Source organism: Anser cygnoides, chromosome 3 (assembly GCF_040182565.1).
Source record: "Anser cygnoides isolate HZ-2024a breed goose chromosome 3, Taihu_goose_T2T_genome, whole genome shotgun sequence".
Classification (NCBI taxonomy): Eukaryota; Metazoa; Chordata; class Aves; order Anseriformes; family Anatidae; genus Anser; species Anser cygnoides.
In genome coordinates this window covers 14,503,057-14,519,805 of record NC_089875.1, presented here as the reverse complement: position 1 = coordinate 14,519,805, position 16,749 = coordinate 14,503,057, and the positions used below count along the sequence as shown (strand labels likewise).

Genomic DNA, 16,749 nt, shown 5'->3' with positions numbered 1-16,749 from the left:
TTGTCAATGGTTAAGGAGAAATGAGGAAACAACCAAAATACAAATGAATCCAGGAGTACTGAAGAACGAGTGCCTTCTTCATTTTGAAAGAACAATCTATCACCATGCATAACTGCTCAGAGCTGCCCACAAATCTCTTTGACATGTCCCTGTTCCATGTGAGCATAAAGATCTTACATTTTTTCAGGCACAATTATTACGAGAGATGTAACAAGGAGATTTTCAGTGCAAATTGAAGTTGTGGCATTGGAGTAAAAAGACATGAGGGTTTTTAATTCTCTAGAGAAAAGAGGTCACCTAAATATCTTTAAAAAAATCCGTTCTGAAGAGTGTTGCTACTATGATTTTCATTTACAAACAATTGTTAATTAGACTAAACTTGGATAAGCATTTCCTATTTATTTTGTCCTTTTTTTGCTTGTTCAGTCAAGAGTGTGTGTGTGAACTGTTGCTTTTCTACTAGTTTTATTTTCAAACATTTCACAGTCTACTCCTGTAGCCTTATGAGCAGTCACCCCTCTACAGACTGCAGCTTGAAGAATACATGTCTCCACCAACAGTTCAGTTCTCCATTGTTTTTAGTGGTTGGACACACCAGAACCTAATAAAGGTACTTTATATGTCAGCATTCGTGACTTACTGGCTGGTCATTTTAATGAAAACAGACGCCTGTAGAAGACAGAATTAGAAGTTGCTGGACATAAAAGGGAAGCGGAAGGGAGAGATGGATAGCACAGCAGGGGAGCACAGAAGAGCTACAAAGGTTATTGCTGTGGGACAACGTTGGATGGTACTCTGAAGTGGTTAGGAAACGTATCTACCCCAGAGGGGGGTCCTTGAGCTCACTGTGGTCTGGGCATAAAAGAGAGTTGCTGAATGGTTCTAGTAAGGAAGGAGTGAATATATCAGTACTGAAATAAATATATAAGTGCTGATATAAATGGGTAAGTACTGAGGAAGATTGGGAGATATGAAAAAATCCTGAAGAACTGCTTGCAAAGAGGACTTTCTAGTCCAAGTTAATGACTGCTAACAAAGAAACTCCTCGGGCATGTATTTTTTTGCCTTTCTTGATAAGTGTCTTTGTGAATCTCTCCTTCCTAAGGTTGGTACTAATCTAATAACGGAGTTATCACTGCTCCAACATGTATTTTGGAATCATAATGGCCTAGATGATTTCCACTGACGCTTCCCACTGTTGTTGATGCTGATGACGTTTGTGCCAGTGACAGGTCTGAATATTAACCTTTTTCTTTTGTCCTATTTGTTTTCTGGCAGGCATATACACTGAAGTCATTTGAAATGAATGGTCTGCCCAAGGCGGTGCCTTTAAGTTTGCCTTATCAAGACTTCAGAAAAGATGTGTCAGACTACTGGGAGAAGCCTAAAGTATCCCAGCGGATAAAGAGAGTTGATTTCTCAAATGTTGTCTTGACTGCTCCTTGCAAACCCCTGGAACCTTATCTGGAAATGAATGGAAAAGAGGAGGAGGAAGAAGATGAGGAAGAAGACGAGGAGGAAGAAGAAGATGAGGAGGAAGCAGAGGAGGAAGGGGATGAGATTGACATGCATAGTGGTTCCAGCAGTGACCTGAGTCAAAAAAGCACAGAGCGCAGCCAGGAGTGTGCACCATCCACACTCCTGGCCGATGACCAGAAGGGATCCAAGGGTCGAGCTTCCACGGCTGATGGGGACCTGGAACTGGAGGAAGGCTCGAAAACACTAGTGCTGTTTTCACCAGGTGATCTGAAAAAGTCCCCGGTGACCACAGACTTGGCTCCAGAAGTTGATCTGGGGACTCTTGCTGCACTGACACCTCAGAGCGAGCGGCCGCAGCCGATGGGTAGCCAACTAGATGTATCTGAGCCAGGGACCCTGTCCTCAGTCCTTAAATCTGAACCAAAGCCTCCCGTGGCAGTGGCTACAGCTTCTTCCCCATTTACCAAAGTTGAGCGCACATTTGTTCATATAGCTGAAAAGACCCACTTAAATGTCATGTCTTCCAGCGGCCAGCTGATGAGGCACGAGGAGTACTGCCCTCCGGGCCAGTTTGAAGAGGTGATTATTGAAGAGGAGATGGAAGATAACCTGGTGCTGGTAGAGAATGGAAGCATCCATTCGGGGCTAGAAGGGGCAGAGACAGAGAGCTGTGCACTTTCGGCTAATCACGTTGAAATCACCTCGGAGACGGTGGGAGAGCAGCTGGCCATTCCCAATGGCGTAGCAAAGCCTCCTGAGGACAAGCCAGAGTCCTCAGACAAAGTAGCGCTCTCACTGGATTTGGAAGAGCCTGCTAAGGTTGTCACAAAGGAGCCTGACCTTGAGAAGTCAGCATCAGTAACAGAACACCTTAAGCCAGCAGAGATCCTCCTGGACACACCACAGCAGGGTCCCAGGAGACCTCTGGGCTCTAGGTATAGAAGTCGGATACCCATTTTGTTCTCCGAGGAGGACACCGGCTCAGATCTTTCAACTTCACTCTCAGCCAAAGAGAGGCTTTATAAGAGGGCAAAGCAACCTGACTTGGCTCGTCTCGTGATGGAGAAGAGGCAAAACCGCCTCCTTAGGCTGGCCTCAGGGGCGTCCTCCTCAGCATCCTCCAGCGATGAGAGGCGGCGGGCCTCAGAAACCCTGTCAGCCACCGGTTCTGAGGAGGACACCCATGACTCTGATGACTCCATCCCACGAAAGGCAGGGAAGGAGAAGGCTGGCCTCCTGGGGAAAGAAGAGAAACTCATAAGCACAAAGAGCAGAATTCCTCGGCCCATCACGCCAGTGAAAACACCGCTAGAGGCAATGAAGGCTGAGAGCTCCACAGCCGTGGCGATGGCAGTGCTGTGTAGCTCCCCACAGGATGCAGCTGTTGCCCACAGGTAAGCCTGAAACGCTGAGCAATGCAAGATATTGGACTTGTTAAGGAATCACAGTGGGGGATTTGCTCACCTCCCACTCCTTTACCCTTCACTTGGCTTGAATGAATGGTCCATTCCTGTTTCTTACAGTCATTTCAGCTCACTGACGTCTGACATTCCCATCTCTGTTGTCGTCTTTGGCTGATTCTGGCCAAAAGGCCAAGCCCCTCTTCACTTGCCCTGGCTTTGAAGCTTTCTTCCCTTCCATGAGCTCTTTTATTTGGTCTGATGCTGCTAATAGCAGATCCCTCCTTTGTTGAGCTCTCAGTCCTGCAGCATGTTTACCATGGCCTTGACTCCATAGGGGCACTTGGCCTGGCTATTGCGTTTAGCTGCCCAGAGATCCTTGCAGAAATTCCTCTTCATCCCCCACTCTTCTCTTTCCTTGCAGGCTTCAGGCACAGAGACCAGCTGGAAATGTCCCAAACGATTGCCGAACAACACAGACACAAAGTCGGCTTCCTCCTTCACCAAGTTCCACTTCTCTTCCTCCACGGAGCAGCTCACGGAGGTCCAGTTGTGCATCCCCTCGGAGCCCTGTTCTTCCTTCAAAAAACCCCAGTGCTTCCCCCAGAAGCCAGTTGCTGCCTCGGAAGGAAAGTCCTTCTCCCTGCCGGCAGCATAAGCCAGGGACTGCTCTTCAGCGAGTTCCACCTTCCCCCCGACCTCAGCCCCAAGCTCAGGCCCTGGGGCCAACAGGAGACTCCCTGCCCTCTCCTGGTGTGGCCAAAAAACGTCAAAGAGGAAAAACCCAGACTCAGAGTCCAGCAACCAAAGGAAAGCAGGTGTCCCCGGAAAGTAAGGCAGCTGCCAGATAATGATCTTCTGCCAACCCGACAGACTGGGTAACTTCTGCATATAGTATACACTTGAGATGCTGCAGCACAGCCTTCCATGCCGGAACCACGAGTGTATAGCAGTAGCTGTACTTCAATGCTTCACTCACTCTCCCCCCACACCGTCGCAATCAGCTCCCACGGGCCTGAGAGCCTCTGAGCCACGGAGCCTTCTTCGAGGGAAACATCCAGTCCGCAGCTCACGCTTGCTAATGCACAGCACCAAGCAGCGACCCAGGCAGCCTGCCTAGTGCCTGACCCTCCCCTCTCCCTAGGCATTCCCCTCTCTCTGTTAGCAATACCAGTCGCCAATACCGACCCTGGCTTCGGAAAGAGGAGCAGAGGTGATGAGAGCAAGGCCTGCTGGGGAGGAAGGCTCCTGTCCTGCAAGCAGCTCCCTCCTCTCTCTTTGCTGGAGAACACCAGCCTTGGCTGCCAGCACCTGAGTGTTGGCTCACCTCCTGCCACCCGTGTAAGCAAAGGATTGTCACCAGCTCAGCCAAGGGTGATGGGTGTGTCGTTGTGAGCTGAGAGGAGAGGAGCAGGAGAGGGGTGGAGGGGGTTTTCCTCTCCTTTCCAGAGGTGCCTCTGCAGACAGGAGGGGGAGACAGGCAGGTCTTGCTGGATCCTCCTACCTGCTCCAGTATGTCCCACAGAGGAGGCAGTCTGTTTCTGCAGATGCCTGTGTGGCAGGTATTTAGGTGGAAGTATTGGCAGCTTGCTGGGAAATCAAGAGCGCTTGCTAATTGATGTGGAAGAGAGCACACTGCAGCTGCTTCTGTCTCAAATACCGAACTGTGACCTGCGGAGACCACATCTCCCAACACGGGTGGTTCCTCTCAACCGAAGTGTGGTTGGTGCTGCAGTTCTGTAGTCCACCAGACACAGCTCCATCCTGAAGATGTGAATAGTCACTGGATGCCTTCAGCTCGGGTGCCCTCTGCACCTAAATTCCTTGTGCTTTATTGTTCACGCTCTTGGTGTTTGTGAATTTTGGCACTGTGGTTGAAAGTTCCCCTACACAGCAGGGTGGGAAATAATTATCTTGTAGTATATTCAAAAGCTGCTGCTTTGCAAGGAGAGGTTTGCTGGTACACCGTGGGTATCTCGTGCATTTCTAATGGGGAGATCGGGTTTATGTCTTTCTCTTTCTCGGTGCTCAGCTCTTCCACACGTTGCGTTAGAACTAACAATGTGAATACAAAAGCAAGGGCTGTGCTCTTCAAATAATGTTATCAGAGCAGAAGCTTAGCTCTCACTTAGAATTATGCACCAACTTTTTAGCCCCCCAACTAATTAGGAAGGTTTGAAAATTCGAGCCAGGAGGATTGCTACCTGTCTGAGCCTGATGAGATCTTGAAGTAGTCACAAAATTTTCCCCTCGCCGCACAGGGGGAAACACTCCAGACCCAAATAGTTTGGGCTTCACTCCATTGTCATGCCTAAAAGAGGTTTTGCATGAGGCAGAACAAAAATGCGGATGTTCTGCCCACCCATACCTGCAGCTGCAACTAGCAGCGTCAGTAAATATTTGCAGACAAAAAAGCTTGATGGAGGAATCTGGATGGTAATAACCTTGATTCATTGAACACATATACAAATAGCCACATTCATGGCCATCAACTCCAAGGAATCCTGAAGTTGTTCACATCTACAGGAACTGCTCTGGAAAGCGTGGAGCGTGAGAGCTGTCATGGGGTGGCTGGGAGAACAGGGCACTCCTTGAACATCTGAAGAGGGAAATGCCTAGAAATAGGTGATGGGAATTACCTCTTTACACAACAGTTTCAGTGTTGGCAACACTAGGAATTTATTTTATACAGCTCAAAATGTTTGTTGTTCTCCTTAAAAGTTGTTCGCCCTTGTAGAGTAAGAAGCATAGCTTCTAGTCTAAAAACACATCCCAGCTCTCATCTCTGAAGAGAAGCATTGGGAACTCCACACCCAGATTGTGGTTTGATGGACTGAGCTATCTTTGCCAACAATGGCAGAGGTCCCTCCAAGTTCCAGCTGCTTTTTGCACTGTCACACCTGATGCTGGGGCAGCAGTTTGGTGAAATGGCTGGAAACACGGATCCAGTGGGACAACAGGCACTCTGGCTTGCTGGTTTAGTTTTCACCTGTTCATCAGTCAGGTTCAGCCTTTGGTCACACAAACACTTCTGCCAGAAGTGGAGGAAGGAGAGGACAGAGAGTGCATCCACTTCTTCTGGGGGCACGATGACTTCATGTGAGTTTGAAGTGTTGGTCCAACTAGGGCCTAAATATGCCCCACGTGTTTTGAAACCAGAAAACAGAATAAACCCAAACATACAGATTCTTTCTGGAAATACAAATGGTAATGACACTCCTATTGTTTTGTCAAGAGACCATTCATTTTGGAGTGCTTAGATGGTAAGACTTTGTCAGCAAAGCCATTACCAGATGCTCCATCCAGGTCTTACATACACATGCCAAAAAGACATTGAAAGAGCTTGAAAAGAGTGCTATAGGACTATTTATAGGATTAGCAAACCTGCCTTATCATGGGAGGCCAATGAAGCACAATCATTGTATTTGTTCAAGAGAAAGTTTAAATTAGAGTTGTCCATGGCCCAGCTATACCCATGTCAGGGAGGAAGCTCCAGGGCAGAAATCTATCTAGCACATGAAAGTAGGAAAGACTGAGTAGCTGAGAATGGCAGGTGAAGAAACTGGGCAAGCTTTTAGTTGTGAATTGACTATCCAGCAAAATCTTTCACAGGAATGTGGTGACTTTTTATTATTAAAAGGTTTTCTGAGAAACCTACGTGTCTTCTAAGAGGTCTTCCTACCATGACCCAACCACGAGTAGTAGGCAGGATGCTGGTGACAGCTCCCTGGTATGGTACAGTCATTTCCCCATCATGCAAGACACATGCCACATGTTGGAGAGCCACCAGAGAGGTCCCACAGGTTTCAGAAAGTCAGTGAAAGGTTTCCAGCACAGAAGATAACAGCCTTTCCTCGTGCTGTTTGACAGGGCTGGGCTGATGGTGCAGCTGGATCCAGAGAGATCTGGGAGCACCAGCACGTGCTCCAGGATTTGGTGGCTTGCTGGTTTGGGTTAACCCCGCAGGGTTAGGAATTCATTCACTACTTCCCATCATCAGGCAGATGCTCAGCCATCTCCAGGAAAGCAGGGTCCATCACACGGAATAGTTTCTTGGGAAGATAAATGCCATAGCTCTGGTCTTCACCTCCTCTTCCTTATTTCCTCCCCAGTTTTATCGTTCAGCATGACGCCATACAGTGTGGAATATCCCTTTGGTTGCTCTGGGCCAGCTGCCCTGGTTCTGTCCCCTCCCAGCTCCTGGGGCACCCCCAGCCTCCTCGCTGGCAGGGCAGCCTTCATTGGTAGCACTGCTCTGCAACAACTAAAACATCAGTGTGTTACCAACACTGTTTTCATCACAAATCCAAAAGATAGCATAGTATGAGCCTCTATGAAGAAAAATAACTCTATCCCAGCCAAAACCAGAATGCTTGCTCCCTGTTCCAGGTGTCAGCAGAGATGCTCAGGAAAGCCTCTGCCATGCAGAAGCTGCTCTGGATCTCTTCACTTTGATGTCCAAAGTTCTGCCCTTCAAAGGTGAGCGTGGTCCCAGCGGCCAAACGCAGCAGATATGTTTGGAGGGAACTCAGCCTGTTGTGTTAGGGAAAAGTTAGCTGGCTGAGGGGGAAAGCAGACAATCCAGCCTCTCTCTAGCCCTGAAGGACACGGTGCCCTGTTACATCCCCAAAAGGCAGGAAAGGCATGGCCCTGCTGTTCCCTGCCATGGAACATGGTGCACGGGCTCTGCCGAGCCTCAAGGACACGTAGGGCTGCTCAAACACCGCTGGTAGTGTGCAGCAATTAAAGCAGAGAAGATCCAGCTGACCAGACCAGAGGAAATCTCTAGGAAAAATAAACAAATGTGCTTGGAGTTGGGGGAGGAGAAGCAGACTTCCCAACACTTTTCCACATTTGTGGGGATTTCTGGAAGCAGCCTGACACCACGTGGTTCCCTGTTGGTGTGTTTGCTGCAGGGTCTGTCCTGGCCAGCTGCACATGGCTGTGAGTTTTGAGGGGACTCCTGGAACAGCTCGCCACCGTGCTTGTGCCTGTGTGTGCATGTGTGTGGGTGGCAGGGATGGTTTGGATTTGCTCAGGAGTATGCCCAAAGTTGAGCTTTGTGGGGTTTTGTGCGTGCTGGGAACAAAAGTGTCTTTGAGTCTACCTGGTATTGAGAGATGCAGCAAACACTCTGCTGAGAGTTTTCGCTTTGCTGGGGTCTGCAAAGGTCCTGCCTGCTTTCTTGCATGCCAGCTGAGAAGATGGGATGCAGGCTGCTAAAAATGAGTCAATGGCTGCTGTCTGTCCAGGAGGCATTTACAGAGACACTGGGGTATGGGAGAGTGTGCTAAGTGGTGGATCTGAAAGACAGTTCTCAGCACTACAGCAGCATGATGACAGGTTATATGGGCAGAGGGAGCAAAAAGACTGATGGTGCCCATCAGTCTAATGCTGTGGAAGGGCGTAAACACGTGATGGAGACGCTAAACTGAATTTGGTTGGCAGCACATACACTTCTGCTTGTCTTGGTGCAAAACGTGTTTCGGTCACAGGCATCTCTGAGTTGTGCTTGGAAGTTGTGAGAGGCAGGACACTTTGCTTGCCCTTTCTAAGTAGAGAGTATTATAATATATATATATAAATATATATAAAATTATAACGATATAATATAAGTAGTGTCCATTATATATAGTGGCTAAAGGTTGAAAAGGATCCTGGTACCCTCAAAGAAGTGCCCTGGTGCTACATGACTTCCAGAGTGTGCGGGACTGTGCGCTGCGTGCGGTGACATGGGTGGCGACACAGGGCACCCCGCTGAGCGAGTGAGGCTCCATGAACCAGGGGCCAAAACACACCGCCTTGTACGGTGGGCAGCCCTCATGCCTGCCATCGGAGTTGTAATAACCAGTGGACTGCCACACACCTCTGTGTGGCGTGGATCTGGGTCTGGAGACTGCTTGGGTGGTGGCCCTTCGCTAACACAAGCATGGTGTTGTGTGCTAATGGCATGCTTCGATCCAAAGCAAGTTGTGGTGGGGCAAGGATATCTTTGATGTTTCTCCTTTCCAACACAGAGGTATTTTCTCAGCGTAGATTCTCTGTCAGAAGATGGCTAAACATCTCCTTACAGCCTGACCAGCTCCAGCAGTAGCTCAATGGTCCCTTAGCACACCTCTTCCTTCCCTGTATAGTTTACTGTCCCGTGGCATGATCCCACCACTACTCCATGTGCACAGACACTGATGCCCACCCGAGGCCTTGCTCCACACATCAATAAACTGCAGTTAAATTAATCCTGTGAACACAGTACCAGTCCCTTTGTGGACCTGACGAGTTTGGTTTCGAACAAGCTTCTTCTGGCTTAACTGGCCCGTGCTCCATCTGCAATAGGCTGGTTTCACAAAGCACACAGGGACCAGCTGGGCATCTGCCACCACCATCCATTTGCCAGCTGCTCCAAGGCTCTTTCCTCCTGTTTTATGTGCCAGTATCACTGAGAGCAGGGTGGGAGCCCACGGACTCCCTGCTTGCTGGCCCCCAAGGTCTTCTGCAGAACCCTGAATGTTTTTTTTGCTCTTCCTCAGCCTCTCGCTGATCTCCGAAGGGCTGAGACCATGCTGATGGTAATAGCAGAGCCAGCTGACATTAAGACAGCAGGAAGGGAGCTACCACAGCAAATCCATGGGTAGGTTCCTGGTGGGGAGTGAGGTGTGAGCACCTCCTCTTAGATCAGAGCAGGCTGCAGAGGTGAGATGTTCACGCTGGTGAGGGCACTGCTGTGCTGCCATCAGCATGGCCTTGCCAGCACCTGCTCTGCCTCTGGCTTGCCTTGCATTGCCGCTGCCCTGGGTGCAGAGAGACCTGGCACGGGGTCGCTGAGGGAGGCAGGGGCTGCTGTCTGCGTGGCACTCGGGTAAATGGCTGCTGGGGTGCCAAGGCAGAGGTTCTCAGGCTGGCATCTGCAGGTGGTGTGAAGAGCTCTGCAGAACATGGGGGCTAGGCGAGGCGTCCACGTGTAAAACCAGTCCGTGTGTGAAAACCAGTGTCAGTGACACTGCTGTCGTGTGGGACCTGGGCCGCTTCTTCTCCAGATGGGAATTGGAGCTGGAAACGCAGATGATTTTGTATATCTCCTTTTAACACATTACCCTGGGACTCTACACTCAGACATCATAGCTGGCGCACCGATGTTGTTTTCCTTCACCTCTTGACACAGTCCGACAAAGTCTTTTGGCCTGGAGACAGGACTCTTGCTCCTTGGTACTGTCTGGGAATGCGACTGGGTCCCAAGGCTAAATCTCTCTACATATCTCCTTTGCATTCATTAGGAAAGCAGCTCGAGAATGTTTACACACTGCAAACAGAATGTACAACTCCGACCAGGAACCACAATCCGGTTCAACTGCATGGCAAATTTCTTGGCCATAAAATCTGGCATGCATCACAGAGGCCCTGTCTGTGTACAGATCCACCCGGCATTTGTCATAACTTCAGATCACGTCTTAAAAAAAAAAAAATAAATGATGATGCCATTTCTTGTTCATACCAGACACAGTTGTCATTAGATTTGTTATTAAAAGGGGGTTTCTTGATCATGCCATTAAAAGCCTGTCTACCTTTTCATCAGTGTCTTCTCCCATTCATTGGTGTTGCCACGCGAAGCAGAAATACTACCTGATTTTTTGGCAAAGGGTCTTTGCTGCAGTTGTGCTTGGGTTTCATTCCAGTTGTGTGGCAACTGGGGCTCCCATTGCTTCTCTGACCTCTCCTACTGCAACCACAGCGTCCCAGGTTGCCATAAAATCTCCCCACAAGGTATATTATTTTTTCCTACATCATCAACTCCTCGGTTGCTCACACTCCGCAAGGAGGTGAGTGTGTTGGACCTGCCTCACTGCAAGAGGCTGGGACCAAGCCCAAAAACACGTCCTGGAGCATTCCCACATTTCAGTAATGAGCACATTTGTGCAGTTGCTTGCAGGACCCACGGTGGGACCCACGGTTGGCTGGTCCAACAGCAAGCCAACAGCATGAGAAGGACTTCCACCTCCAGAACAAAATAAAAGGAAACCCAGAGCTGCTAGATAAGAAGGAGTAGCAAACCATTTGTAAATAGCTTTCCGTCTGGCTAACTGTGTAGCTACAAGGCAGGTCTTCCTTTTCTTGCTTGCTCTCACTGTTTTTCTCAAAAGGCTCCCTGTCTTGCAGCCCACTATCTGCCCTATACCCAAGTCCTGAGAAAAATATATCTTTAGGTCTCCTTGTGGATCCAGGCTAGTACCTGCTCACCCATCTCTGTTGATGCTGGGGACTCTCCATCCCTGCCCACACTCCAGCATGGGTCACCCCAAGGCAGGAGCTGCTCCTGTGGAAGATGCTCCCAGGAAACTCTCTCCCCATTGACTCCCACCTTACCATCCCCAAGGAGTGAGAAGGAGGCCAACAAGTCCCTTTCATTAACACGTATCATGAAAGACACAGTAAATGCAATCAAATGATTTACTCACTGCAGCAAAAAGTGAGCAAAGGAAGTCGATCTGCCCCCGATATGGATTGCAGAGACTCTGTGGTCTAGAAACAAAGCAAGCACAGCCAAAATAGGGATTGGATTCTTCAGAGAACAAATAGCAAAATAATATTCAGCTCCATGAATAAATAAAAAACAGCAACAACAACAACAAGGATGATGACCAAAAAAAGACCCAGACAGGAAGAATTGTGCTCACTATCCAATGAAGATGGTTGGGCATTAAAAATAATCTAAATGTGGCTCAAATCACTGGTTAAAATAGTGATTAAGAGGCATTAGTGCTCCCAGGCAGCAGCAGGAGGATGTGGGGAGGGCACGAAATTCAAATTTGCTTTGTCCTGTTTTTTGATTTTGTGGTTAGGGCTGAAATACCTCTCCAAAACTTTTTAGTACATGGCAAAATACCTCAGCCAGTGTCACTATGGTCTAACACACTAAAGGAGTGCTTCGTCTGGGGTCTTGGATAATAAAAAACCACAGGTTAAGAATATAATTTGTAGCAGTCAATGTGATTTTATGGGAGTTGGCTTTGTTAGGCAAATATGGTAGCTTTTTGTTTGGTTGGTTGGTTTTGTTGTTATTGTATAGCTAATCTTACACGACATTTAGCTAAATATCCCCAGACACATTATTTCCCCATCGATTCTTTACACTGAGCTGCACAGTTCACAGGTGAGAGCTGCTGGTCCCACCAGAGCCCTAGGACACATCTAAGCCAAGGTGGGATAAAGCAGCCCTTCATAATCCAAATAAAGAACAACGAGGAGCAGCAGCAAGGTTAGTGTCCTTTGAACACACTGTGTTTTCTGACAGGAGAACACCTGCAGTTCTTCTCAGCTTTAAAGAACTGTGAAAAATTGGTTAGATCACAGAAAAGAAGAAAAAGTAAGTGCTGCCTCAGAAAGATGATCTTATGATAACAGGTTTTATTCTTTCTGCTACAGCCAAAAGAAAACACAGTTTGTTTGAGTAATGAATCTAAATCCATAGAAAGAAACATTGAGATCTACAAAGCTCCTTAAAGTCCATTTCAGGAACAGGCATATGAAAATTAAAGTTGGGCAGGATCAACCAGGAAATTGAAGAATATTTTGGAATCTCTTGCATCAGCTGCCAGCAGGACAGGTTGAGGAAGGGTTTCAGGGGGCTAATGCAGCCACACGGAGATATTTCAAGATAAGAAAAGCCCCAGTGTAGACAAGGTGAGCTCACCCCAGGTTGAGGGGAAGCCTTCCCTGCAATGAAACTGAGGGAGCTGAGGTTGTTTAGGCTGGAGAAAAGTAGATTGAGGGAAGACCTCATCCCTCCCCACAACCACCCAAGTAGAGGCTGCAGTGAGGGGGGTGTCTGTCTCTTTTCTCAGGTGGCAAGTGATAGGACATGAGGAAAAGGCCTCAAGTTGTGCCAGAAGGTATTTAGATTGAATATCAGGAAGAATTTCTTCATGGTCAGGCTGGTCAAGCATCGGAATGGGCTGCCCAGGGCAGTGGTGGAGTCTCCGTCCTTGGAGGTATTCAAGAGATGCATGGACGTGGCACTAACAAACATGGTTTAGTGATGGGACTTGGTAGGTCAGGTTGATGGTTGGACTTGATGATCTTGAAGGTCTTTTCCAACCTAGATCATTCCATGATTCTATGAAATGCAGGTTCTGCCTGTTGTTCCTGGCCCTGCCCTCATCTACCCTCTGATTTCAAACAGTAGCTACAACAGGGAAGAGACTCTCAGTCTGGGCCTCTGGACTTGGCTGGACACCAGAACAGCTGACACAAGAAAGGGTCGTCTAGGCCAACAGCTTCAAGGAAATTGCTAAAATGTGTCTGGGTGGGATATTACAAGAAATCTCAGTGGCCCCTTGGAGGATGATGAAGAGCTGGGGATTATCATCTGTGTGGGTATGGCTGGTGGAGGAAGGGGTAGGCGGCAACATTTAAGATGTTAGGCAGGAGGTTAAAGATCAGCATCCCTACAGCCACATTCTCTGAAGTACTGTCAATGCTACAGGCAGGACAGATGAACTGGCAGACCAACGAGGGGTACAAAGTTTTAATGAAAGGCTCAGAAGATTGGGTGTGAAAAGAAATTAATTAGGAACTCAGATACTTGTTTTCAGGGGTGAACAGACGTAAAGACATGCACTGCATCTAAACCACAATACAACCTGTCTGCAGGCATGTAGAATTATTTAAAAATAAAATTGTGTTAGAATTTTAATGTAAAGCCTAGATGTAATTTGAAAACTAAACATCGAGCATCCCGTTTGGGATGACAGCATCCAATAAGAGCTGTCACAGAGCCTGAATCCTCAAACAAGGAATAGGCTGGAGGCAAGAAAATCATCTGCAAAGTACCACTTGATAATTGCCTTGTTCTTACAGTCTTTCCCAGACTTCTGCCTGCTGCTAGAGTATGGAGTGTGATTCTGATTGATTAAAGAAGTCAAAGCCTGGGTCAGAACGACTGTTGCTGTATTGATTAAATTTCAAAAGGAGAGGATCCCTACTCAAACACAGGGCAGAAAAATCAAAACTGAAGTCTCAGTCACCCCAGATAGGAGCTAGGGGATGCTTAAATTTAAATAAGACAGTTGGTAGGAAGGAAGATAATTGGTGGAACACTAATATCAATGCATAAAATATGCAGGAAATAGGAGTAGTTCCTATTGCTGGAGGTCTGGTGCTGTGTGGTAAAGGATGCTCCCCTGGACACTTTTTTTTTTTTTTTTTTTAGCTCCTTTGGGGGAATGGCCAGCTGGGAATGGTCTAGGACAAGAAGAGGGGGCTGATCAGAGCTGTGGAGTTACTGGGATGTGATGAGCAAACAGCCACATGGGCAAAGAAACACCAGCAGGTCAGGCGTTAGACCTAGCTTCACCCACTCCGTGATCACATACAAATCACTCTCAGCAGCCACTCACCCCAGCTCCTGCTTCAGTGGAAGAAAACATATGACTACATATACTTTCACACCCACACCTTTACTGTCTGCACAGGATTTCCAAAAAAAGCTTTCCAGCCAGTGCTATATTCTGCTCCAAGATCCCCAGACAGCATTACATGTCTTTTTGAGGTAAAACCCTGCCATTGGGACATGAGAGCACTAATGTGCCTTAATTGCACTGCACAGCTTCATCTGCCACCCACATCTCCTGTGCCCATGGGCCAGGAGCCCAGTTAAGCTCAGGCCTGCATCCCCATCCCCGTTTGAGCCTCATTAGATGCATCCCTGTCTCCAGCCCTGGCCCTTGGACCTGCCTTGTAGCCTTGTCTCCAGACCCTTGTGCTCCAGACTGGGCTCTCTGAATGGACGCAGGTTCCTGCTGGCTGCGCTGAGACCATAGGGGACTGGGCCCTGTTGGTGAGGATATGGCCAGTGCTGGGGTCCCCTCGGCTCCTGGCTCATCCCCTTCTTGTGCTGCTGTCTGAACCAGTAGGTGTGTATCTTGAGCTCTGTCAATGTGTTACTTCACACAAGATTATCCTCTGCAAATGGCAATGGATTTCCCTTTCCTAATGTGTCTTTCCCTGTTTGAAGGAATAGTTCAGGTTCGTCCTTCTGTCCTTAAAACCCTGCCTAATAATTCAGTCTGCATTTCTGCCCTGCTACAGTTTCTCAACAGCACTGGTGAGATGGGAGCACAAAGAAAATAGTTCCACAAAATGGCTGTGGGAAGGGTCACAAAGCAGCGCTGCTGGGTTTGGCTGGGGAACAGGCAGGACGCAAGCTCTGGCTGTGGAATGGACCCAGATGGTCACACATGGCAGAAGATGAGGAAGTGGCTCATGTGGCTTCACATTAAAGCTTTTGAGCAAGAAAGGATTTCCCCCTTTGACAGAATTATATCCCATCAGGCACCAGCAGGCCTGGTGTTGTGTAGACCATCCCATGATCATAAATAAATAAATAAATAAATAATACCAAGTGATATCAGCCTTGCAACCAGGTATTGATAAGCTGGTTCCGTTTCTCCCAATATCATTCCATGCAACTGGAAGGATAGAGGTAAACACTACCTGTGTCTCTGATTCCTTAACCAAATGTGACACCAAATCAGAATGGCCAAAAGCCACTTTCTTCCAACAAAAAGCAAAGATTATCAGGAGGCCTCTGTTGGCCTATCCTCAGCTTTCTCCAGCTGAGCTAGAAAATCTGGTGCACACACCTCCTGCCAAGAGCATCCGGATACACCACTGCTCTTTAGCCTGACACTGCCAGTGTCATGAGGAGAGTCCATCTCAGCTGACTTTGGCCAGCTCCACAGGATCTCACTGTCCAAAGAGCAAATCATAGAAAAAGTAGACTCCCAGCCTGCAATGAGCTGCAGTCAGATGGGGACACCTCTGCCCTCTGAGGCTGAGAGGAGTCTTGGTCATTGCCTCTGGTGGAAGCACTATCTTGCTATTGCAATCTTGCATGTATCATGTATTTTCAAGGCAGTGAGGCATAATTTTGGGGAGGCAGCACTTCAGAATCTTCAGGTTTCCCACAGGAGAAAAATGCCATTTAAATGCCAACCCACGACAACTGTTCAGACATCCAGTTATTATGCAGCAATTGACTTACCCATGGTGTGGCCCTAACTGCTAAAGGAGCAAACCAACTCCCTTGCTGCATTTCAAAAGTGCAACCGGAAAAAAAAAAATAATAAGCCAACTCATTAATGACTGGGCTATTTAAAAATCTTCCCTCTCTACCAATAGTTGGCCTTCTAAAAAGGAGAATAAAGACTGCTGAAAAATATATATATAGAGAGAGAGAGAGATGTGAAGTAAAAAGCAAACTCTTCTTTCCAGTTTCTTATGTGAGCAGTCAGTCTGCTCTCACTGCTGCCAGGCAGGTCCAAGCCATTTGAGGCAGGTCCTGGGTCTAATCAACCAAGTGGTAGGGCATAGTCATGGCGTTTGTACACATGGTGATCATTAACTGTATCTGGTGACTGGTTAAATGAACGTGTTTGGGTTGGAGAAAAACAGCACTCAAATAATGTATGTTTTTAGCAATTGCACTATGAATAGGAGAGCCCCAGGAGTTGCAGCGCAACGAACTGTAACCTCATTTCTGACGAGGAGGCTAGACCTGCTTTGTAGTTTAAATATGCAAGAGCATATCGACGAGAGTTCCTGTTCCTTGCTCTTAGAAGACCAGTGGTGAAGAAAAACAATTTGCCCTTTAGTTCCTTCAGCTTAAACTGTAACTCTGGAGGGACAGTGTTGTTGGGTGCCCTGGCTCCGTTCCTGCTTGCTTCCCCCACGCTCATCCCAGGATAAGCACTGAAATGCTTTGTAGCAAAGACTGGGTCAGCATGTTAGTTAAACATGGATGGCCAGGAATGCTGCTGAGACAACCAAAGATCTCCTGAGGTCACAGCGTGGTGTCCTTTGCCTTGTAATCCTGGAG

At 47.9% G+C, this 16,749-nt stretch overlaps 1 protein-coding gene across 5 annotated transcripts in view; it reads left to right on the top strand.

Moving 5' to 3' along the window:
- Positions 1-10,445, top strand: part of TTBK1 (tau tubulin kinase 1) — a 107,423-nt gene extending 96,978 nt beyond the window's left edge. For all 5 annotated transcript variants that reach the window (XM_048079022.2, XM_066993526.1, XM_066993524.1 and 2 more), the window contains 2 exons: positions 1,279-2,873; positions 3,304-10,445. In XM_048079022.2, the coding sequence (XP_047934979.1) occupies positions 1,279-2,873; positions 3,304-3,730 (2,022 nt within the window). In that variant the 3' untranslated portion in view covers positions 3,731-10,445. The remainder of the gene's footprint in view (positions 1-1,278; positions 2,874-3,303) is intronic.
- The last annotated feature ends 6,304 nt before the right edge of the window (positions 10,446-16,749 follow it).